Here is a 26,416-nt window from a genome sequence, read left to right as displayed (position 1 = left end):
GAAGAAAGACCGATAGATTAAATCAATCAATTTTTCTTTCAACTACCCTAGAAGAATGGAATATAAACACAGCACCACTCTACTAAATATTCTGATATAGAGGGCTTGTGGAAGTGATAAAGCTTACGTATCAATTACTCATTACTTGACTACCAGGAGGCTATTGGGTTTTATCCTTATTGGGATGTTTCCTCCCTAGTGGTCAAGAAGTGCGTAAATACACTAAAATAGTGCGGTGACATCATGGAATCCCTAGTATGAGGGCATGATGTACAATGACAGTTCTATCACTCTAGTTTGAGAGCTTCAATAAAGAAATTATATGCACTCATAGATTGCATCATGTCAGTAACAGCCCATAACACCATATACAGGTAGTAAGGGAAGAGCCGAGGTGGCGCAGTGGTTAGGGTGCAGTACTGCAGGCCACTTCAGCTGACTGTTATCTGCAGTTCAGCGGTTCAAATCTCACCGGCTCAAGGTTGACTCAGCCTTCCATCCTTCCGAGGTGGGTGAAATGAGGACCCAGACTGTGGGGGCGATATGCTGACTCTGTAAACCGCTTAGAGAGGGCTGAAAGCCCTATGAAGTGATATATAAGTCTAACTGCTATTGCTAACTGCTATTGCTAGTCCTTGTTTATCAATCACATCTGAGACCAGCTACCCGATTATTAAAGAAGTGATCATTAAGGGACACTACAACTGTGCTTATGGTCTTACTTTAGTTTTGCTTTGCTCTGTGGACCTATGAAAGTTGTAAATGGGAGAAATGATCGCCAAGTAATGGAAGTGCTGAAGTACCTTGAATCTCTCCCGACATGATTCAACGGCGCATGAGCTGATGATTGAGTTCACGTCAAAAGCCTAATTCAATTTAATCTTTTTCAGATTGTTTTTAAATCATATGCCATTTGAAATTTTGCGTAGCCGTAACAGCCTTTGTGAACAATGAAAATGGAGAGTTTAGAAATCGCTGAGCTAGACCATTTTAATGGTATAATTTTAATAAAACAATGAATAGATTTGAATTTTTAATAAGTGGAAAGAAGACAATTGATGCATTTGCAGGCATTTATTTTGGCTAGATTTACTCTCACATTTTACTGCCGAACAACTGTATTGTCTTGACTGATAACAAAAATATGAAGTGAAAAAATGTAAGGACACTCACTTGATATTTAATAGTGCTTCCCTTTTTCTTCACCTTTGCACACTGAGTATATCTGCATTTGTCAGTTCAGGGTGCATCACAATTTGCATTAGATGTAACCTTCAGCCCTGACCCGACAAAAGGGCGAACGACAAAACCGCGCCCGACTAAACCGCGTTGCTGACGTCATCAACACGGCGACAACAGCCAGCGCGGAGAAAGAAGGGCGCTTTAAATAGCGCATCGAAAGAAAGGTGATTTAACTTAAGGTAAGGGTTAGGTTTAGGGTTAGGTTAAGGGTTAGGTTTAGGGTTAGGTTAAGGGTTACGTTTAGGGTTACGTTTAGGATTAGATTTAGGGTTAGGTTTAGGGTTAGGGGTTAAGTTTAGGTTTAGGGTTTACAGTGTGCTTCTGTCTCCGCGCTGTTGTCGCCCTGTTGATGACATCAGCGACGCGGTTTAGTCGGGCGCGGTTTTGTCGTTCGCCCTTTTGTCGGTGAACCACCTTCAGCAACTTATCTTCTTGTTTTTTTAGTCTATCTACAATTCAAAAACTACCTGATTCCGTTCATATATTTGGCAAGAGCTGCGAAGATTTCTTAAAGGAAACTTTTTATTGAAATTGAACAATCGACAAATCCAGGGAAGAAGTCAAGAGTTGGTGCTTGCCTAGATAGTCTGTCTCCAACCTTGACCATGACATCTAAATAGAATATAATTAGCGATAGAAAAAGAGAATGCATTGAAATGTAATATTGTGAGAGTATGTCCAGATTCAATTTCTGCATATATATATATATATTTCTTTAATGTACATGCATTTTTTTGAAGATGTGCAGGAATATGCTCAATCTTATTTGAATGAGTTCCATATTCATAATGTGGAAACATGAGAGTTCCACTGGAGCACTGAGAATTAGATACATTTGTATTATTAGGCATCTCCAAAATTTAAAATCCAATAAAGGGTGTTATATCTGTGAAGTAAGAATAATATCAGTACTTGCATTAGTGAGGAGGTTTTACAGGTAAAAGTTTGTTGTAATATTTTTCTGAGTTTGGCAGAGGGACAAGAAAATTTTATTCCACCTCTCTCCCCAAAGTACTTAACTGTATTACTATATCAAAGAACAGTAATTCCGTGAACCATGAAAAAGCATGCGGCAACTCCAGCAGCCACACACCAAAATGAGAGATGGAGATGCCACAAGAGTTTTTAAAGATGTTTCTGCACTCAATTACATGTCTCTCCTTGGCAAACTTCAGCAGTCTTCCACATTTCCTAAAGGAAAGGAAGTGGCATTTATTATAATCTCACAAGCCTCATGCAACCTCCCGACATGATGAAACTTTTTCCAAAAGGCAATTTGGGTCACTGTTCTTTTTTCTTCTTCCTGCCGACGTGAATGGAAATGGGAAATATTTGGGAGGCAAAACCCCTTCCATTTGCTCTCTTCTGTTTGTAGAGAAACAAGTTAAGTGTCCCATATGTTAGTTATATCAAACACATTATATATTATCTATTCCAGATTTGTTGTGAAAGCACTGGATACACAAAAATTAGTTTATAGTTTAGTTTATAGTTTTATTGATTTGTATGCCGCCCACTCCCGAAGGACTCCAGGCGGCTTACAATAAAACAAGGGAGGGGAATAATACACAAACAACATTAAAATATGCAACAGTCACAATCTCCCGGGGGGCTGAATATTACGAGAGCCCCCCGCCCTGCTGGAGCAGCCAGGACTTAACAGCTTTGCGGAAGGCCGGGAGGGTAGTAAGGGTCCGGATCTCCACGCGGAGATCGTTCCAGAGGGCTGGGGCTGCAACAGAGAAGGCTCTCCCCCGGGGAGTCGCCAGCCAACATTGGCTGGCAGATGGAATCCAGAGGAGACCTAACCTGTGTGATCTAATCGGTCTATGGGAGGAGATCGGCAGGAGGCGTTAAAGCTTGTGTGGTATGTGTGTTTTGAGGCAGGAGAAAAAAAACCTACAGCAGAGAAAGGGAGGCAAGAGGTAACACCCATTTCATTTTATTTCTAGACATGGTAGCCATTCTTTTTTGAGCTGACGGGGCTTGTGCTAAAATAGTTGCAACCAAGTTTTCTGAAATACCATTGGAAAGGTTTGTCAAAGAAATAAATAATGATTTATTCACACAGCTTTTTTAATATTAAAAATGTGACAGTTTTAACAAAGAAAATTGCCACTTATTGTTAGAAGAAACAGCCATCTGTCTTTCTTCCAGAAAACATTTGCATCCAACAAAGTTGTACTTGATGAGTCTTCTGTATAAACTTATTAAAGTTAGCAGCTTCCTTTCAATATCTTTGTATGTACAGTATATGGCTGCTTCCCAAAACTGGTCATAATATGGTACAGAATCAGTACACCCCAGTCATATTTGCTTGTCCAAGTGCTGTTTCTGTTTTCCTATAACAAAAGTTGCAACTCCTACAGATTTCTTTAAAAGATTTCAAAACTGCATCAAAGTTTGCAGCAGTCTTTATAAAAGTAAGATAAAATACCAAGAGGGTATCTCAATACCCTCATATGTTAAAATACATTTTAAAGACAAAAAAATGCAAATAAATAATGTAGAAAACATCTTTACCTGAAATTTAGGCTAACAGTCATGAATGATTGATTGATTGATTGATTATGTGCCATCAAGTTGATATTGATCCTTAGTTATCATGTAGATTTTTTTTATCCATGACAATTGTACCTAATCTATTTCAAATCTTCCAAAAGTACTATTTCCACTATAACTGATTGTAACTGAATCCATTCATCTTGCTGCTGACCATCCTCTTTATCTTCCTAACATTAGAGCCTTTTCCAGACAGCTGTGTCTTCACACAATTTACACAATAATTGCAGAACGGCAATTATTTTTTTATTTATATCATGTTACTTATACAATCAAATATATGGCATTTCACTTGTTTCAAAGGTCTTAGGGTGTTTTAAAATATCAGTGAAGGTGAAAATAGAGGTAGTAAACAAAAAAATAGACCCGTGATCCACAAAAATGATCAGATTACAAAAGCAGTCTAGATCCACCATCCATTCCAAAACAGATGTTTTTGCAATTTTATGGGGCCACTACCAAGAAGGCATATCCCTGGGCCCTGCTCCTTGCATCTTATGTGGGATGGGAACCAAAGCCCCTCTTAGGATGGCTATATAAGACAGCCAGCTCTACGCAGATAGGCTTTATCAGTGGTGGGTTCTGGCAGCCGCTACTGCCAGTTCGCTCAGGGATGCACCCCGTGTGCGTGCATGCGCAGTACAACAAAAAATGCTCTGCGCATGTGCAGAAGCCAAAAACAATATGGCGGTACCTATGGCGCCACTGGGAAAAACTGTTCGGGGGTGTGACAGGCCTGGGTCACTGCCGGTTCCAGCGATCCAGGCTGCCAAACTACTATCAGTTTCGCCGAACCGGTCCAAACCAGTAGGAACCCACCACTGGGCTACATAGACTAAACCAGCATCTTCTCTACTTTTTGTATATCAATTTGAAAAGTCTGTATATGCATTTGTCCTTGACCAGTAGTTTCTCAGAGTGATAAGCACTTTATGTAAGGAGATTGGAACTGAATAAGCCGCAAAAGAATTTCTTTATTTTGTTTCCTGAAAAGGAGATCTTACGTTGGTTTGTAAATGTTCAGTAAAGCTGAAAAACAACACAAAACATTTCTAGTAATTTAAATTTATGTCCCTAGTATTAGGATCAGATTTGTTTGTATCCTTGACAAATCCAATGGATTTTAGTGGATTTACTCAATAAATTATTAGGACTGGATTATGGGATTATTATTTTTTCTTCCAGGGTACTAAATATTCTTTTTTGGCTACTTCCCATTTTACTATTGTGTTGTCATATTATAGCAAACTGGAACCAGTCTGTTAAATTGTTTGCTTCCTGGTTATATGCTATCCTACCTACCATTACTACCCAAGATTATTAATTTTGGTCAACCTGTAATTTGTGCTGCCCTTTGCTTACTCTAAAAAGAAACATGTGCCATTAAATCCCTTATTAAATCTGAATTTAATTTATATTAAGAGACGTGGTAGCTCAGTGGCTAAGATGCTGAGCTTGTCGATCAGAAAGGTCAACATTTCGGCGGTTCGAATCCCCAGTGCTGCGTAATGGAGTGAGCTCCCATTACTTGTCTCAGCTTCTGCTAACCTAGCAGTTCGAAAGATGTAAAAATGCAAGTAGAAAAATAGGGACCACCTTTGGTGAGAAGGTAACAGCGTTCTATGCGCCTTTGGCATTTAGTCATGCCGGCCACATGACCACGGAGACCTCTTCGGACAGCGTTGGCTCTTTGGCTTTGAAACGGGGATGAGCACCGCCCCCTAGAGTCGGGAACGACTAGGACGTATGTGCAAGGGGAACCTTTACCTAATTTATATTAAACAGTTTGAGAAATTGTGCTCTGAAGCTCCATCCTTTGGCATTATGTGGATAGCCATAAGATAAGTACTGATAGTCCTCAATTTACAACAGTTCACTTTGTGAACTTTCTTTTTTTTTAATTGAAAATTTTTGAAAAAAGGGCTTTTACAAATATTTACCTCCCCTCCCCACCCGAACCCAACCCCCACAACCTCTCCCCCCCCCCCGACTTCCCAGAACAAATACAGGGTATAAATCTTTAACAAAGGTGTTCTAAAATAAACTTTAAAAAAGTTAGAATCCTCTTTCATTTGAGCTTTAACTCTTCTTTTGTTAGGCTAAGTCTAAACAGATTATATCATTCCTTGCTTCTTACTTTGTGAGCTTTCAAAGTTACAGCGGCACTGAAAAAAGTGACTTATGACCATTTTTCACACACATGGCCATTGCAGCATCCCCACGGTCAACAATTCAGACGCTTGACAACTGACTCATATTTATAACGGTTGCAGCATCCCGGGTGTCATATGATCCCTTTTTGCGACCTTCTGACAAGAAAAGTCAATGGGGAAGCTAGATCCACTTAACAGCCGTGTGACTAATTTAACAATTGCAGTGATTAGCTTAACAATTGCGGCAAGAAAAGTCATTAAATGGGTCAGAAATCACTTAACAATTGTCTCGCTTATCATCATAAATTCTGGGCTCATTTGTGGTCGTACGTTGAGGATTACCTGGGTTGTATACACTTTGTGCATGTTTCTAACCAATAGGCCAGTGTTTCTCAACCTTGGCAACTTGAAGATGTCTGGACTTCAACTCCCAGAATTCCCCAGCCAGCATTCGCTGGCTGGGGAATTCTGGGAGTTGAAGTCCAGTCATCTTCAAGTTGCCAAGGTTGAGAAACACTGCAATAGGCAGTGTATTAAAGAGAATTGTGCGTCTTTTCTGCTTGGTTGAAATGATCAAGTTGATGGAGTTAGCCAATGATAGAAAGGACGACCGTTCTGCTCTGTATTCTAATTTTGTTGTGGGAGTTTGACACAGAATGCATGCACCTTTATATTCTACAGAATAATAGTACAGTGTAAGAACCAAAATATTATAGCTTGTGATATTGTAACAGCTCAGCTTATTCTAATAGCGATATTGTGTTACTGTGAATCTAATGGTAATATTATCGAAATATTAAGCCGCTGTTTAAGTCTCTTCTCATCCTATTTTATATATGAGTTCACCCCCTCCCCTAAATTGTACTGAACTGAGCTCCTTATGCACAATAGTTCCCAGTCATTTTGTTAATGCTTTCCCTCCTACACAGAGTTCAATCATGCAGCTCACAATTCATTGGTTACTAAGGAACAAGGGAACCTGATATGATCAGAGCTGCATATGGGGTTATTGTAGTGTGTAATTTTAACCATGCAGGTAGAGTTTAAACTTGTGTGTGTGCAGATAGAGTTTGAAAGGATCCGAAAGTGAAATCCTACATGTGTGCGTCTCCCATAAATAGCCTTTAGAAATGGAGGAAAAGAGTTGGATGGAGACACCTCAGTAGTTATAGCATAACATTTCGGTACTTGAGAGGCATATTTGATTGTGCTTCTGACCTAGATAAAATGTGTGTGCAGGAAATAAAAGGTAAGTCTCCTGCTTTGTTATTGTCTCATTGCAGTGGTGGGTTTCAAAAATTGTTCGAGCCTACTCTGTGGGTGTGGCCTCCTTTGTGGGAGTGGCCTCCTTTGTGGGAGTGGCTTGCCACCCATGTGACCGGATGGGAGTGGCTTGCCACCCATGTGACCGGATATGAAGATGCCGACGACACTTGTCAGAACCACCTTAAATTACCTCACACACAGCACTGGCATGCATAAGAATAGGATGTAAACTTGTTTTTTAAAAGGCATCTTTGGTTTGCATTAAAACAACTTCAACACACGCAATGTTCTGATTGCACCACAAACGCAGTAGTCATCCTTCCCTTTCACAGAGGCACTGAGTTTTATAAATATGAGCATGATAGTATAGAATAATCATATCCAAGGACCAGTGGTGGGTTTCAAAAAAATTTGGAAGCTCTTCTGTAGGTGTGGCCTGCTTTCCGGGTCCACTGGTGGAACCTCTTCTAACCGGTTCGGTAGATTTGACGAACCAGTTCTACTGAATAGGTGCGAACTGGTAGGAACCCACCTCAGTCTCATTGGTTGCCCCTTAATTCCTTGAGGCAATTCTGATTTCCACAGTGGACAAAAGGGAGAGAAAAATAAATAACTTAAGCTTATTCTTTCAGTTTTGTGGTGATTTCATGCATGGTTTACTACAGTGCAGTGTTTTAATCAATAGTGTCGCCACACATAAACTGAAACTAAATCAAAATACACATGGACAAAAGTCAAAACAAAGTCCAGAAATAAACAGAATAATGAGATCATTTGCACTTCGGGGCTGCTCCAATCTGCTCGGTAATTCAGAATCCTTATAGAAAGCAGAAGTTCGTAAAGAAAAAGAAATTGCAATATTCAGTTGTGGAAAACGATACAATAATTACATTGACCCTGATTAAACTTTAAAATATATGCCTTATTTTTGGTGATGATAGCAACTGTGAACTCTCTTTATTACTGTTTACATCCAATGGTTATGTCAGGAAAAAAAAGTATGCAGAAGGGCTTGGAACTCTATATATTATCAAGATAATTCTTATAAAAACTGAACAGATTGGGATCTGTTACGGCGGGAAAGCTGGCAAAAGAAAGATTGGATTTCTGAGCCAGATTGATTTGAGGGCTACAGAGAAACACATTGCAGGGAAAAAATATCCCAAATCCTTTCTATGGGCAGCACTCAGAATGGGGATTACTCTTCCATTTTAAACCCCTCCCCTCTCTTGCTCACATGGTTCAGAATGAAGCTCTTAATAAGACTTCAAAAGAATTTCTCCAAAAATTGTTTGACAATGTTTATATTGATTTAGCTTACTTGTATGAGTCATCTACTGCAGTGTTCCCCAACCTTTCCAGCTTTATGCATTGGCGGAGGGGGGGGGAGAGGAGAGGGAATGGTTGTGCATGAGTGGTGCACAACTCCATTTGCGTGAGCTGTGGGCACATGCACCTGCCCCTCACACAAATGGAGCCATGTGCGCTTGCCCGCTGCTCAAGCAAATGGAGCTGCACACATGGACGCATTCACCCACCACTTCCACGGCCCAATTGTGGGGTTGGGGGTGCCTAACCTACTATACATATATACATATATACATATGTTTGTGCTGATAAATAAATAAAGGGAGACTAGTATAGATCTATTTCAAGCTATTTAGCTCTCATCAGCTAGCCATACTCTTGCTGGGAATCGAACCTGTGCTCTATTGCCTTTTAGGCAGATGTGTTAACCATTGAGCTACAGAGCTCGACTCCTTATCAGCCAGGCCAGGGTGAAAGGTATATATTTAAAGTCACAACCCCTGGTATGCCCAAATATGGGAGGAAGGTCACACTTCCATTCTCTGTCCTTCGGCTCGTCACAAGAGACCATCCAGACAGAAACCCAATATTTTTTACTGTTGCCTTTTTGTTACATTTGTTATGTTTGTGCTGATAAATAAATAAAGGGAGACTAGTATAGATCTATTTCAAGCTATTTAGCTCTCATCAGCTAGCCATACCCTTGCTGGGAATCGAAACTGTGCTCTATTGCCTCTATATACATATATACGTATATACGTATATACATATATACATATATACATATATACATATATACATATATACATATATACATATATACATATATACATATATACATATATACATATATACATATATACATATATACATATATACATATATACATATATACATATATACATATATACATATATACATATATACATATATACATATATACATATATATACTACTAAAACTTTTATTATGACCTTTAATTGGGTGAAATGGTACATCATAGCAGTGGTGAAATTCAATTTTTTTTACTACTGGTTCTGTGAGCATGGCTTGGTGGGAATGGCAGGGGAAGGATAATGCAAAATCTCCATTCCCACCCCACTCCAGGGGAAGGATACTGCAAGATCTCTATTCCCACCCCACTCTGGGGCCAGCCAGAGGTGGTATTTTCCGGTTCTCCAAACTACTCAAAATTTCCACTACTGGTTCTCCAGAACCTGCTGAATTTCACCCCCGATCATAGGGCAACAAACTTTGAACCAAAGTATCTCAATTGGACTAACTTAAAGAATGCATTCAAAATATATGGGACTCATGATTCCCAAATGTATGAAATTTGGGGAAGTTATGGCTGTTTTAGGCTACTGCTGTAGCAAAGTGATTTTCATTTATAACATTCCATGACAATTTCCTACCCAGTCATGCAATCCCTTGCTCCCTCCTTCACTGAGCTACTTACTTGGCTGCTGGGAAGGGAAGGGAGATTTCCAGTCTTCCCTGCCAGATTGCCGTAAGGAAACTCAATGGAGAAGCCGGCAGGAAGTCAGAACTCACTTCTGCTTTCACCGCTTTTTCGCCTACTGTGTGGCCATTCTGTACATCTGTTTAGATAAAGAAATATCTCTAAAACGATGACCCAACAGCATGGGTTGCCTAGTCCTTACTATTATTCAATTTTGTTTCTTTCCCTTTTGCCTTTGAGTCAGTCTTGACTCCTGGTGTCTTCCTGGATAAGTCCCTGGAGTTTTCTTGACAAGGTTTTTCAGAAATGATTTCCCATAGCCTGGTTCCTAGGACTGAAAGAGAGTTATTGGACCAAGGTCTCCCAGCTGGAGTTGTGCCTCAGGCAAGACAAGAACTCACAGTCTCCTGGTTTTTAGCTTGATGCCTCAACCACTCCATTTAACTGGGTTTCTATTCAGCTAAGAGCCAAGGTGGCGCAGTGGTTAAATGCAGCACTGCAGGCTACTGCTAGATCAGCAGTTCAGCGGTTCAAATCTCACCGGCTCAGGGTTGACTCAGCCTTCCATCCTTCCGAGGTGGGTAAAATGAGGACCCAGATTGTTGGGGGCAATATGCTGACTCTCTGTAAACCGCTTAGAGAGGGCTGAAAGCCCTATGAAGCGGTATATATAAGTCTACTGCTATTGCTATAGCTACAGCTATAAAACTGCTGTTTAGAGTTTAACTGATTGGATGTTCTGAGTTGCCTAGTTTTCTTTTCCTCCGTGTTAAAATTTTGATTTCCTCTTTTCTTCCCCTCCTTTTCTTGCTCATTTCAGAGATGCTTGTAGAAGATTGTGGTCACAAGGAGATGATTCCTCATGAAGTCTCTGGATCCACACAAGAAATCAAATGTGATTTTCCACTTGGCAGACTGAAATCGGAGCCAGCCAGGCAGTGAAGCCACAGAAGATAAGGGCAGGGGGCCGGTGAAAAATGAAATCCAACCAGGAGAGAAGCAATGAATGCCTGCCCCCCAAGAAGCGGGAGATCCCTGCCACCAGCCTGCCTTCTGAGGTGAAGCCGTTATTTCTGGCCAGTGAAAATCACCGCGCCGATAATATAACATGGCTCTCGAGTACCACCAGCAGCCACAGCAGTGGGCGGAATCGGTCTGGAGGTACTTCAGTGGAGGCTGGTTCACAACAAGGAGTAGGTTTACACAAGTCACTTTCTACAGGAATGGATTATTCCCCACCTAGCGCTCCTAGGTCTGTTCCAGCCTCCGCCACACTTTCCACAGTGTACCCCTCTGCACTTTCACAGGCAGGAACACCCGTTTCGCCGGTGCAGTACACTCACTTGCAGCATGCTTTCCAGTTTGTTGGGCCTCAGTATAGTGGACCATATGCCGGATTCATCCCTTCCCCACTAATTTCCCCAACCGCTAATTCTGCAACCACCACAGCAGCCTCTGCCACTGCTGTTGCGACCACTCCATCCCAGCGGTCCCAGCTGGAGGCATATACTTCTTTGCTGGCCACCATGAGCAATCTTAGCCAACAAAGCCAGAAAGTTGAGCCGCATTTAGTCAGGACACCTGGATTGATCACGGCAGGATCTCCACCACCTATTCAGCAAAACCAGTATGTCCATATTTCCAGCTCCCAGAGTGCTGTTAGAAACGTCTCTCCTCCAGCCATCCCAGTCCATTTGCATCCTCACCAGACAGTGATCCCTCATGCCTTTGCCCTCGGCCCTTCCTCCCAGGTGGTAGTGCAATATGCAGATTCTGGCGGCCATTTTGTGACTCGGGAGCCCACTAAGAAATCTGAGAGCGGCCGGTTGCAGGCTATGCAAGCAAAGGAAATACTGAACGGGGAAGTAGACAAGAATAGGCGATACGGCATCTCGCCCTCTTCTGAAGTCAATCTTCTCAAATCAGGCAATAAACCACCTCCTCATCATTATGAGGCCAGACATGTGGTAGTCCACTCTGGTCCTACTGATTATATTGCACGTGATTCCTCGGCTGTCCGGCCCTCTGTTATGGTTGTCCCCAACAGCAGTACGCCTACTGCAGACATGGAGGTTCAGCAGTCCGCCAACAGAGAAACACCTCCTTCAACCATCAATGAAAAGGGTAGTTTGCATTTAGGAAAGACAGGCCACCGATCCTATGCTTTATCTCCACAGCAGACTATTGGTCATGAAGGGGTGAAGGCAGTTGCCACTTTATCCCCTCACACTGTCATTCAGACCACCCATAGTGCTTCAGAGCAGCTGCCCGTTGGGTTGCCAGCTACGGCCTTTTACACTGGGACTCAACCACCAGTGATTAGCTATCTGAGCAGTCAACAGCAAGCCTTTGGCTATCCTGGAAGTCTACCACAACATCTGGTGATCCCTGGTACCCAACCTCTCTTAATACCGGTAGGGAGTGCAGATATCGACTCCTCGGGGATGCCACCTGCTATAGCCACTTCGTCTCCCCAGCTAGCAGCCGTGCCTCATACGTTTGTCACAACCGCCATTCCAAAAAGTGAGAATTTCAATGCTGAGTCCCTAGTAAACCAGACGGCTTATCAGGCAGCTGTGGTCCAGGCCCAGATCCATCTCCCCCTGGTCCAGCCGGTCCCACCTTCCGCAACAGCTCCTGCTATATTGCCTCCTTATTTTATGAAAGGCTCTATAATCCAGTTGGCGAATGGAGAGCTGAAGAAAGTGGAAGACTTAAAAACGGAAGACTTTATACAGAGTGCGGAAATTAGCAGTGACCTGAAAATAGACTCCAGCACCGTGGAAAGAATTGACGACAGCCATAATCCAGGCATTGCTATGATACAGTTTGCAGTTGGAGAGCACCGAGCACAGGTAATCAGCACAAGAACTTGTTGGGGGAGAGAAGAAATCATTAGGAAAGTAGATATCATATCCTTATTATTCCTGCTCTTGATTCTTAGTCTCTTAGACTAATAGATTAGTGATTGGGTGCATGAATGGGCTTACACAAATTATACTAGTGACAAAGGAATCAGTTGGATGAAATTATTGTTATGTAGCCAAAGATTGCTGCAGTTTGGAATCTTATACAAATGTAAATATCATGTGACTTACCATGCTTAATAGATATTCTGCTTTTAGTATTAAATCCAAAAAGGATGAACATTTTTGGACTAATATGTAGAGTTTACATAGGGTTTTTCTTAGGTAAGCATTAAATCAGTGTTTCTCAACCTTGGCAACTTGAAGATGTCTGGACCTCAACTCCCAGAATTCCCCAGCCAGCATTCGCTGGCTGGGGAATTCTGGGAGTTGAAGTCCAGTCATCTTCAAGTTGCCAAAGTTGAGAAACACTGCATTAAACAGAAACAAGAAAGAAAATCTCTCCCGAGGAATGGTGGTCTATTGTTTTATGACCTTATACTTTGGTCAAATAAAAGTAAACTCTTATTGTTACTTCTTTGCTCTTCAGTTAATTGAGCAATAGAAAACCAACACAGGGATCTGCCTTTCTCATTAGGATTTATTAGTTTAACTTTAGTAGTTAACTTTAATTATTAACTCTAATAAATGAAGAAAAATTAATCAACTATAATTTTCTCTTAAATAATAATGAAAGTAAGCCAGAACAGAGTAGTGAAAAGTTAAAAAAATATATGTGTATGGAAATTTTTGGCTTGCAGTCCAGAATATTTTAATATTTTTACCTGTAAGCAGTGTGTTTGCTAATAGTTTTTCATGTTGGCATGTTAAATATGGGCTTTGGTAAACACTTTCTGGTATCTATTCACAAATTCTTGTCCTCATTAATGAAATGTCAGCAGATGTTGTTTTCAAAATATTTTTGGTCTGCTTTATAGTTAGCAAGTATAGTTGAAAAATACTGTTGATTTCTCCAGTCTCTTTCCTTGTAAACTTCCCATTATGTCAATAACATTTTAGAATGCAGTGGGTGGTTTGAACTTGAAAAATTTAGAAAACTTTGAAGCTACAGTCCATTATTTAGAAAGATCTACACATCAATTAGCTTAAGTTAGGTGTCATAGAATCAGTTCAGTTCTTTGCTTAACTTCCCAGCATGTAATTAGTATCGTTTTAATCCATCATTCACTTGATAACATGTACATTTCTGCTTGGTAGACATCACTTCAAAACACCAGTCAGCTTTTATTTGGTACTGGATAATGGATCTGTTCTTTCTGCAGTCCATGATACTCACAGTAATAATTTGTAATTCTATAGTTCAAAGTATCTATCTTCAGTATCAAAACAAAGCCGCAATATCCAGCTTCAACAGTAATATGTTACCATTGGAAAGGCAATTGTTTTAACTGTTATAATCTTCACTTTTATTGAACCAGCTTTAACCTCCATAATCTTGTCAGAGTTTATCATTGTCTTTCTCTTTCTAGTACATTATTATAGCACACTATCCATTTTTATCTATTGTTGCACTAGATAAATCATACTATCTACTACCTTCACTTCTTCTCCATCAGTTGTAAGTTCATTAAACATGCAGGTTGGATTTCCACCTTCACATTATTTAATATAAACACAGATTTTTCCATTTCCCCCTTTTCTTTCATAATGACCTGTTGTAAAGCTCTTTTCTTTTCTAACAAAATAGTGTCATCTCAAAAGATTGATGTTTTAACTTCCAACTTTGATCCCAGCCATCGTCTCTTCCAATCCGGCTCTTCCTATAATGGATTTGCTGCATAAGTTAAAGAGAAGTTGGGACAATTTGTTTCTTGATCCCTATTTTGACTCGCTTTGGTTCTTAAATTCCAGTTCTTAATAGTTATTTTTTTGTTCATAGTAAAGATCCCTCAGAAGAATAATCTGGATGTTCTGATACATCCTTTAGCCTTTAGGTTCCATATTCAAGTATCATACCTACGGTCAAGGGCATTGTCAGTCAGTGAAGCAAGGTAAATCTTCTTGGATTCTCTTGTTCTTAGTTGTGTAATGATAACTAACTTATAAAATGTCAATCTGTTTTTTTCTGAAACCTTGCTTTTAGTTTGAGAGTTTTCTTTCCTTATTTTTCTAAACAAAGTATGACAAAACCTTACATGTGTGAGGTATTTGTTCATGTTCTTGTATAGGAATATGCACTGATTTTTTTTTCCAGTTTTAGATCCCAAGGCCTTGTTTTATATTTTATGGCATAGAGTCATTTACACTATAATTGTTTTTTCCTCCTGCAGTTTTAAACAGTGCAGTGGGGTTTACATCTGCACATAATGGTTTCATACTTAAAACTGATGCATCGTCTCACATTCCTCACTTTTTATAAGTGATTCCCAAATATATTTTCTCTCCACAAACATTTCTGTAATTCTGTAGTCACAATTGTAAAGAGATATTCTTCAGCATAGTTTTTACGCTAGCCCTAACACTTTCATCTCATTTGCATTTATTACTCTCTTCTATTATTATTCTTGATTATTACTGTTTCAGATGTATACTTTAAATATGTTTTTTAAAGAGCTATAATTTTTTCCTTTTCCTGTTCTCGATTGAGATATCTTTCTTTGGCATGACTTCCTGGCATTGGAAGTCATGGGTTCAATTGTCCTTGTTTCCTAAAGCTTTCATCTGCCTTCCCCAATTTCTCATGATAAGATGCCTGAAAGATATTCTTGATTTTTTTTCCCTTTTTGGTTCCTACAATATCTCTTTCCATAGCTCCTTCATGTCTATTTCATAAATAAATAAAGCGTATCCCAATATGTTCCATAAGTTACGACTGTCTGGCACAACTATTCTCTTTTATTTTCTAAATTTTAACTATATATTTGTCACTAATCATTTGTGGTCTGCACTGCAAGAGTTCTAGCTGACTGGATTGAATTTCTCTATATCTTGTTTCTTATTGTGGAACTGATTTGATTCAGTGATGGGTATCTAGTGTGTCCATGTTTGAAATAGATATGCTCAATAAACAATCTTCCAGTTCTGTTAAATCCGTACGTTTGCCTTTAAGGCAATTTTACAAGAATTGGCTATCTGGAGTTTTGTTGTTCCAGTGGACACCTGATATTGAAGGAATGTTCAAGGTTATCTGTTTCAGGCCACTGATACAGAAATAACGGTTGCGTATGAAAAGGTTTGCTATAAGAAATGAACCTTTTGAAAAATCATTTTGCAAATGAAAATTACAGAACAAAAGCCTGGAATAAGGTTTTATTTTTTTCATTTGTTTAATCTATGTATCTGAAGGACACATAGGGAAGGATGCTTCTGACTAAATATTTGTCTCAAAAAAATTAGAGAAAATATGCCTGGAATATAATGACATACACGATGAAAGCAGATATAGTATATATCAGTGGTGGATTTCAAAAATTGTTCGAACCTACTCTGTGGGTGTGGCCTCCTTTGTGGGAGTGGCTTGCCGCCCATGTGACCGGATGGGAGTGGCTTGCCGCCCATGTGACCGGATATGAAGATGCCGACGACACTTGTCAGAACCACCTTAAATTACCTCACACACAGCAGTGGCATGCATAATAATAGGATGTAAACTTGTTTTTTAAAAGGCATCTTTGGTTTGCGTTAAAACAACTTCGACACACGCCATGTTCTGATTGCACCACAAACGCAGTAGTCATCCTTACCTTTCACAGAGGCACTGAGTTTTATAAATATGAGCATGATAGTGTAGAATAATCGTATCCAAGGACCAGTGGTGGGTTTCAAAAAAATTTGGAACCTCTTCTGTAGGTGTGGCCTGCTTTCCGGGTCCACTGGTGGAACCTCTTCTAACCGGTTCGATAGATTTGACGAACCGGTTCTATCGAATAGGTGCGAACTGGTAGGAATCCACCTCTGGTATATATGTACAGGCAGTAGCTCACATAAGCAACATCACAGAATAATAATATTTTTCTGGCCTGATTCCGTCATAGGAAATCTTAATCTGATTATATGCAGTACCATGTTGTTGTTATTGTTGTTACTAAAGACGGAGTAGTGCTATAAGATCAACTACCATTAGAGGCAAGCCAAAATCATAAGTCAGGTAAAAAGATCAGATGTTTTGATAGATAAGATGGACAATAGTGTATTTAGCCTGTAAAAGCATACATACTCTAGTCTGAGGTTCTGAAATAGAGGATATACAGTAGTTTGAGTACAGGTAGAAACTGGCAACCAGAAATTAAAATGGAATAGCGTGGAAAACAGACTATGAGTGTGTTTTTTTTAATCAAAAGGTTGTCTGTTTCAAAAGTATGTGGTATGTGTGATTGCTGAATAACTCACAGGTTTATATGGTTGCCTTCTAATTCTGATTTTCCTGGCTGAAATTTTCCGTCAGTCTTTTTTTTTCCTCCTCACCCCAAATAGGATCTTGTGTCATTAGTAGAGGGAAAACTGTCCCTGAATATGAAGAGGCAGTGATACAAAAAATATGCTCCTACCTTTCGTATTGTTATTGAAAGTTACAGGGATTTTCCTAGAAAATAGAGGAAGACTTTTCAACTTGGAATATGTGTGGAATCTGCTGCTGTTTCATATAAGAAATGGAAAAAAATAGGAAAAATTATCTGTGTGTTGTCCTGAATTATCATAGCACGTTCCAGAAGTAAGGAAGCAATGTTTTTGTATGGTATTCTCTTGTTCACTGACAGTCTCCCTGCAGCTTCCCTTTCAGAGAGTGCCATCATCTGGTAGAAGAAAATGATGATGACCTCTCCTATTAAAGTGTCACTTTATGCAGAAGTCTAACAAAAGGTAGCTGATATCATCACCTTAAAATACTTCACCAGCTGTGTTTCTCACAAGAGATGCTCCCAGAATTCAGAGACAGTCACGTAGAGATGTGAGTTTGATTTAGGTTTTCTGTAGACTCCAGGAGTTGGATGGTTTCCCAGATGAATCATGTTTTTTTTTTCTCTCGTAGCAGCTACCCTTCCACTGAGGTTGTTTTTGTTTTTGAAATAAGTAAATAAAACTGCCTCTCTAAAAAGGCTTTAGCGTCTCTTACCTGGAGTGTGTCTTCAACCTATTGCCAAAACTTTGTTGAAATATGCAGTATTTGCGAATATAAGTGACTTGAGTTTAGAAGTATATCATAGATAGTCCTATGGCAAGAACTCCTTAGAGAGCATAGTCTTCTTCCTCTGATTCTGGAGTTGTGAGTTGTAAGGTAGTGGTAGACTTCATAAGGATTGCAGAAATGGCACATCTGTGGTATTGCATTAGAAGTTTAAAGACAGGTTTGAGAGGACAGAACTGGTGTGGTTTTTCTTAGTTTTCCTCTCGGCATGCCATTGCTATTATTATTTTTTCAGAAATGTTTTTATTTTTTATTCTCTTACATACCATTTTAAGTATACGTTCACATAATCGTTATTCTTCTTTACATTTATCATTCTTATACATTTATTATTTCATTTAATAGGTTATAATATACAGTTTGGGTTGCTTTGTTTACCATCTCTTCCTCCTGTTGTAACACCATCTTTCTTTTCTCCCTCCCTTCTCTACTTTCTTCCTTCCTCCTCTCCTTTCCCTTCCTTCTTCCCTGACCTTTCTCCTACTCCTACTCTTCCTCTTCCCCTTCCCACCATCTCTCCTTCTCTTCCTCTCCCTTCCATCCTCCTCTCCTTACCTCTTTCTTCTTTCTCCCGTCTTCCTTTCATTCTCTCCTCCACTCTCTCTCTTTCTTTTCTATTATTGTAGGTGTCTCTTTCAGGTCTCAGTGTATGTTTCCTTGGGATGGTATTTCCGCAAACCCAAATATAATTTGATCACATTTCTTATTCCCTTACCCTCACTAATCTATCCTAACTATATTCCCCCCCTTTATGTCTCGCTCTTTGATATATACTTATATGTTTAATATTTTCTTTTCCCCTTCTCCCTCCCCCCCTTTTCCATTTAACAGTGCATCATCTGGGTTCTATATCTTCTCCCTACTTTCTTTTCTAGTTTCCTTTCTCTAGCCAATCATAAAATCTTCCCCATGTCTTGAAGTACTCCGATTCCTCTTTATCCTTTATTTTCATTGTCAACCTATTCATCTCTGCACAATCTAATATCTTTTTTATTATCTCTTCATCTGTTGGTAGCTTATTTAATTTCCAATTTTGGGCAAATACAATTCTCGCTGCTGTAGTTACATGTATAATCAAATACGTATCCTCTTTCTTAAATTTCTCTGGGATAATACCTAGTAAAAATATATCTGGTCTAAATTCTATTTCTTGTTGTAACATTTTCTTTAACCATACTCTTATCTTCGTCCAATATTTCCTTGCTTCTCCACATGTCCAACACATATGATAATAGGAACCTATTGCTTGTCGACATTTCCAACATTTCACTGATTTGTCTTTAAACATCTTTGCTAATTTTTCCAGTGATATGTGCCATCTATAAAACATTTTGTATAAGTTTTCTTTGTAAGCTATTGACATGGTTAATTTATAGTTCCTTTCCCATAGTTGTTGCCACTTTCCTAACTCAATCGTGTGACCAAAATTCTTTGCTCAAATTACCATTGTCTTTAACCACTTCTTCTTCTAATCTAATTCTTAATAGGTAGCTATATAGTTTCTCAATTATTCTTTTTCTGTTCCCATAAGTATCTTATCCAACTCCAAATTTCCTAAGTTAAAACCATATTCCCTTTTATCTTTTTCATATCTTGATTGTATTTGCAATTGTGAAAACCATCCTATATCAATCCCTTGTTTTTCTAATTTTTGTTTTAGTTCCCCCCTTTCTGTTAAGATATGTTTGTATCTAATGATACTTTTCATACTACTAATATTTGGATGTGTCAATGCTTCCATTGTTGAAAGCCACATTGGTATTTCTAAATAGTGATTCCCTTTCACTCTTTCCCATATTGTTAACAATCCATTCCTTACATAATGTCTTTGAAAGTATCCATGTGCCTTACTTTTACCTTACTACAAAAAAGCATGCCAACCTAGTTGCAAATCGTGGCCTTCCAATATCAATGATCTTGTATTACTCAGTAAGATCCATTCTTTCATCCAAGCTAATCCTGCTGCTTGATAATACAATTCCCAGTTTGGTAATCCAAATCCACTTCGAATTCTTCCATCTTGCAACATTTTTATATTAATTCTTGCTTTTCCTCCTGCCATATATATTTCCCCACTATTTTATTCATGCTTGCAAAGTATGTCGTTCCTATTCTTGACAATCTATAGCAGAGGAATGTTTCAGTGAAGGGAAAGAAAACTGGAGTAGCCGGAAAGGAAAAAATAACTTGAATTCTAACCACTATTTATTGGCTGAAATTAAGAGACATCACAGATCTGTTCCAGTGGTGGGTTCCAGCTGCCGTTGCAACCGGTATGCTGCAACGGAGCCGGGCATCCACAACATGCACCCGCACAGTGCTTGCGTGGGTACCCACTGTCTGCAATGCTCCAGCTGCTTAGCGGAGCATTGCACATGTGCCGTACGCCTCGTGCAGTTGCGCAAATGCCCCAGTTGGCTCAAATAGAGGTAAGGAGAACAGGCGGGCGGGTGGGTCATCCGGAGCACCAGAATGGTACCTGGTGCTCCCAGCAGGTACTGGTACGCCCGTACCGGGGCGTACCAGTCATATCCCATCACTGATCTGCTCATGCCTTCTCCTTGAATTTTAACATGGGGCGGCAGGGAGAAGTGAATAATAAGGAACCATTGTTGACTCAACATTCAATTCATGGGTTAGTACTCTATTAAGTGGGGTATGAATAAAACAGATTTAAAATGGAAGAAAAATACTGCATTCTATATCTGAATGCATCCTAGAAATATGGTGATTTAGCCATGCGGTTGATAAACACTGGAAAAATCACTTTCTGTGTGAGTAAAATTCTACGCTGATTATATCTGACATTATAAATGATAAAAGCACTGCATAATCAAGAGATCAGACAGCAAAATCAATACAGCATCAAAGACAGCAAATGTAATACAGTGTTTTATGGTTAATTAAAGACTAATAAACTTACTATGATTTAAACTTTGACTGACCAGCATCCACTTTCAGATGCATGAATTGTGCTATTATTAGTAAATAGAACTGCAAATATGTAGTTCTAATATATCAATTGTGAAAACTCATACATTTATGATAGGTGCATTTTGTATTCAAAAGGATTTATCTTGCAGCATCTGTGAGGGCCTCTTGAAAAGACTCTGATAATCCAGCAATCCAGATTTATTCGAATAACTGTTCATAATTCCCAGTTTGGAGATCTTGCCTGGAAACTCAAGCTCAGATTTTAAAAGGTTAATGAACTAGTTGGATCAATTGGCCCCATTCTAATATAGCTGTCCTAGGTTCCATAACAATTTGACAATAAAGGGACAGAACAGCTAGAAGCAGACATGGTTTTATTTCATGGTCCTATAATAATTTCTGGTAAAAAGTTTTAACCTGGTTAAATTATTTTCCGCAAAAAGAAATGATAAAACAATTTGTGATTCAAATTGGAAGCAGATTGTAACTTTGCTAAGTAGATTAACAATTTTTATTTTTCAGTTTCTTATTCATGATTCAGCTTGCACCCTAATCAGAATATGATTGTACACAACCTCTGTTAAGACTAATTAAATTTTTGAGGCTCTCTATTGAAATCAAAGTTGACTTCTCAGCAACAATATTTTGTTCATTGCTAACCCAACCCAAAATTTCTTCTGAACGCAGGATCCAGCCTCTAATCTTTTAGATAATTAAACCAGTATTTCTAAAAGCAAGAAATATGATTTGATTCCCCTAAGAGCTAAAGAACATGATTGGATAACTCATTCATGGAAAAATAGATTGTGCAATATGCATAATTAATATTCTCACTTCCAGACCCAACCTGTACTTATTCTGCCTTAGAACATTTTGATCTTGTGGTTTTAAAGGTAATTTGTACTGTTTCCCCCAAAATAAGACTTCCCTGGATAATAAACCCAATCGGGCTTTTGAGCGCATTAGCTAAAATAAGCCCTCCCCAGAAAATTAGCCCCCTCCGAAAATATTGCAACACAGCCAGCAGCCATGAGGTGACCACGCTTGCCGCCTCCTGCATCTCAAAAATAATAAGACCTCCCTGAAAATAAGGCCAAGCACTTATTTCAGGGGTGAAAAATTGAAAAATCAAAGTTTCATGTGGTACCACCAAGACCTTTGAAGGATCTTTCCAGAAGTACATAAGGAGAATTTACCGTTTTAAATTCTCCTGCCAAGGCTGTGAAAAATCTTGGAGTGTTAACATTTTCTTAATCTGAATGTTATACATTTGTTTTCTCTGAATGAGATCACATTCTTTTGGAAATACATTCCTCCATCTTTGAAAATGTACATCTAAAGAACAAGCAAATGAATATATATTAAAATTCATATCTGTGTTTTCTATTTTCCATTTACAGGTCAGTGTTGAAGTTTTGGTAGAATATCCCTTTTTTGTATTTGGACAAGGCTGGTCATCCTGCTGCCCTGAGAGAACAAGCCAGCTCTTTGATTTGCCGTGTTCCAAACTCTCTGTTGGTGATGTCTGCATATCACTTACACTCAAGAATCTGAAGAACGGCTCCATTAAAAAGGGCCAGTCCATGGACTCAGCTAGCATCTTGTTGAAGCACTCTAAAAATGACAGTCTAGTTGGCAGTAGACATAGGTATGTGGAGCAGGAAAATGGGATTGATCAAGGAGGGGTCAAGATGACGTCTGAAAATGGTGAACTGAAGTTTCCAAACAAAATAGGATTACCTGCAGCATCTCTACTCACCAAATCAGAATCCAGCAAGCCCACAGCAACTCGGAAGAGGAGGTGGTCAGCCCCTGAAACACGGAAACTGGAGAAGTCTGAAGAGGAGCCACCGTTGACTCTTCCCAAGCCTTCTTTTATTCCTCAGGAGGTTAAGATTTGCATTGAAGGGCGATCCAATGTAGGCAAGTGAAGTCTATTAGGGAAAGGAAATTAGAATATCCCTTGTCATTTTTATCCAGATTACTGTACTGTAGGCTAAATAACCGAGTATTTACATGTTATCATCTTATTTTAGGTTATGTTTATAACGTTATAGTTGCAGTTGGTATTATGCAGGAGACAGGTGCATACTTCCCCCACCTAGGTGTTTCATTGGTGATTATTATTTTTTTCTCAAGAGCTACAAAAAAAGGGCAGTATCTGCTTGACACATGAACACACACCCTTTGTGGAAGCAAATGTTGACATGGCACCTGTTTTCCAACACTTCAAACAGAATATTAGCCTGGCAAGAGAACTCTAGGAAAGACAAACACTATTGCCTGATTCAAGAGTAGAATTGAGAGTTCCACAACAATGTGATTCGGTGGTTCTCTCAAGAAATTTCTGATGAAGTGTAGACCAGGGGCAATAATGGAGAACCGAGCACTCTTTGAGACTTTGCACAATAAAGTGATTTTTCCTTTTAATTTTCTGATTTTTTTTTTTGTCTTGTATTTTCCATTCCCACGATCCAAACCCATACTGTGTCCCAGAATGGGTGGGGGGGGGGGGTCTAACTGCACTATTTTTATTAATATTATTGTTGTTGTTGTTATTATTGTTCTTCTCAGAGACTGCCACATAGAGATTTCATCTCCACTTGCTAGCACAATGGCATAGCAAGAGCGTAGCAGCTGATTCTTGCTTTGCTAAAAATGGTAATTTGCTTAAAGTGTGACATTGTTGGTGTCAATATAGCACGTTACAAATTGTGGATATCGTAACTTGTATACAGCATGTTGCCGCTAACATTTGCTTCCACAAAGTAACTATATACTTTCCTTTGGGAAAGTAAACATAAAATTGTTTGCAGTTACGTTGCATTTTTTTAAAAAACTCTAGTACTGTTTTTTTTAAAAAAAAAAATTCTGTACTAGGACTAGTGCCACTGTTTTTCAAATTTCAGTGTGATACGAGGAAATGGGTGAACGTAGAATGTCTTTGAGCACTTAAAATGTTAATCGGAGTTTCCACGCTGAGAATCCCGGCTTAATACTCAGCAAATCCTGTATTTTGCTTTTATTTTCTTTTGGGTTGGGGGAAGAAAGGGAATATTGACATTTTCAACACTGTTAACTACGTAGGTTTTTTTTCACAAGCAAGATGCTGAAAGTTTCATGTGGTATCAAAGGGATGAATGTGAACTATAAACTCGTATGCGACAGTCGTTGTCCACAAGGACTACTTAACAGGAGGCACTTTTAAAACTTTTATGCTTGTGAAAAAGTTAAAGGTATATGCAAGCTGACAATAATAAAAGAAAAAGAAAGAGTATAAGGGAATAAGAAGAAGAAGAAAAACATTGTCCAGTGTTTTTGAAAAAGATGGACTTTAAAGAATCTTGCAATTTGCACATCTTGAGTTTATCATTTGTATGGTATTCCTGCAATTTTTAATTTTTTAGGAAGGGAGAGGGGCTGAAAAAGCTTAAAACAAATGTAGCAGTTATTTACTAACCTGCCTAATTTCTAGATCATTTTAATAGGATTAGATTTTCTTTCAATTTCTTTTACTTCCTTTGTATCATATCTGTCACCCTGAACCAGAAAAGCTGAGAATTTCTCTTCAGATTTTCTGAGTTTTCCATGAGTCATTTTGACACAGATGCAACTTTTGTGTGTGTGTTTTTTTAAAATTCTGTGTTTTATTGTAAAATCATTATTTCTTAACTTTCAGTTACTTTTCTTCTGATTAGTAGTATAATGTTAATGTCAAAATTTGGTACAACAGGATGATGGGTAAAAGTTTGTCCAATTAAACTCTTTCAGTAGTTATATGACTGGTCACAGAAATCTGAAATAAAATAAATAAATAAATAAAATCAAGGGTAGATCCAAAGGATCTAAACGCCCGCTGATTTAGTGGCTTCCATCTTAAAACCAGATTCAGATTAATAGTCACATTAAAACCTATTTAATTATTCACAGATAAATAAATTGTCTATATACCAACCTGTGAAAAGAATCACTTAAACTAATATCCTATTTTAAAGCTTAGATAATAAATACTGCATTAATTTCTGAAGTTGTAAAATCAGGATTTCCTGAAAGATGCTGTGGGCATTTTCACACATGAGACTAAATCTTAAGTATCCATTGAATTTGTAATGTAACTATATGGACATGTTCTATCGGTGTTATTTAAATATGTTTACATGTGATACAAATATGTGAGAACCTCAAAAGAAGTCTAGTGTCTTGTGTGAAAATGGTACAAGAATTTATTTTGGCATCAGTGCTGTATTCCAGCTTACCAAGGTTAGGTGGGTGATCAATTATCTTCTTTCCCTACTTGTAATTTGACTTAGATGAAATTCAAAGAAAGAACGAGTAAGATAGAAGGCCTGTATAAACAGGCAGCTTACCCTGATCTCTTTTCTGTGATGATTTCATTTGCCCTAAGCTGGTCATTGTCTGCAAAATGAAATAGATTAAGCCAAAATAGACAACTCCTGCTACAGAAGAAGAAATTGGGACCTTAGCTGAATTTTAACAAATTTGTAGTTCAATTTAATTGCCCTACAGGAGATTGTTTTTCTTTATCTTTGACCCTGATGTCCTATAACTCCATTGATATCAGGTTCTTATTTAGCAAGAAACTAAATTTTAGAAATCAACATAGAACTTTAAATGAACAGTTTCTCCAAATGTTCATTTCCCGGCCCACTTGCCTAAATTACCTTTTAAAATTCCAATATAACCCTCTCTCTAATTGTGTTTCTTTGTTACTTGAACCTTAACTCACACCAGAACGAATCATTTTTTGTACCAGTTTTGGGGATGCACCAAAAATGTGCTTAAATTTTAAAGTAGCTTGAAAATCTACCTTGAATTGTTATTATGACCTCCCAGTAATTCATTAGATCACTGGGTGGGTTCCTTCTCACAATCATGTTGCTTTTTTTTTTGTGCTGTAATTTTCTTTTTCAGCATTTCTGCTCAGAGAATTTGCTTAATCTTCCATAAACTCTGCTCAGGGCACTTTCAATTTATTGTTTATTGAAGTTTTATTTTGGCTTGTTTTTGTTTTGTTTTTGTTCTCACTTCAACCTCTGATAGCAAGAAGAACAGTAAGATACGAGGCAAAATTTCTATTTCATTCCTATCAGTACCACTATTTTCACGTGTGCTCAGAACATTGCCTATATAACAAAAGCAGGGATTACAAAACTGACCACATCTATAAAAACTAACACTAACAAGTAAAAGAAATAAACCAATACTAATACGTGATTCAAGCAATAGGAATGTATTTGTTCTCTACTTGCATTAGAGACTTAGAACTTGCAATTATTACTTCCGTCCAAACACGGCTGTGTTTGCTGTGCTTTTGCTTCTTCTTAGTACGTGCAATATTTTATGTGCCAATTTAGATTCACCAACGGTGACAACAGACTCTTCTCATGCCATCTTTTTTGGAGTGTTAAATGTGGGC

At 38.6% G+C, this 26,416-nt stretch overlaps 1 protein-coding gene across 5 annotated transcripts in view; it reads left to right on the top strand.

Moving 5' to 3' along the window:
• The window catches only part of ATXN1 (ataxin 1), a 214,203-nt gene extending 190,794 nt beyond the window's left edge, over window positions 1-23,409 (top strand). For all 5 annotated transcript variants that reach the window (XM_087707423.1, XM_087707427.1, XM_087707426.1 and 2 more), the window contains 2 exons: window positions 10,814-12,848; window positions 22,380-23,409. In XM_087707423.1, coding sequence (XP_087563549.1) covers window positions 10,971-12,848; window positions 22,380-22,910 — 2,409 coding nt within the window. In that variant the 5' untranslated portion in view covers window positions 10,814-10,970 and the 3' untranslated portion in view covers window positions 22,911-23,409. The remainder of the gene's footprint in view (window positions 1-10,813; window positions 12,849-22,379) is intronic.
• The last annotated feature ends 3,007 nt before the right edge of the window (window positions 23,410-26,416 follow it).

This window comes from Thamnophis sirtalis, unplaced genomic scaffold, assembly GCF_051295495.1.
Source record: "Thamnophis sirtalis isolate CommonGarterSnake01/CBP01778 unplaced genomic scaffold, rThaSir2_p1.2 scaffold_2, whole genome shotgun sequence".
Taxonomy (NCBI): domain Eukaryota; kingdom Metazoa; phylum Chordata; class Lepidosauria; order Squamata; family Natricidae; genus Thamnophis; species Thamnophis sirtalis.
This window is presented reverse-complemented; position numbering and strand designations above follow the sequence as displayed.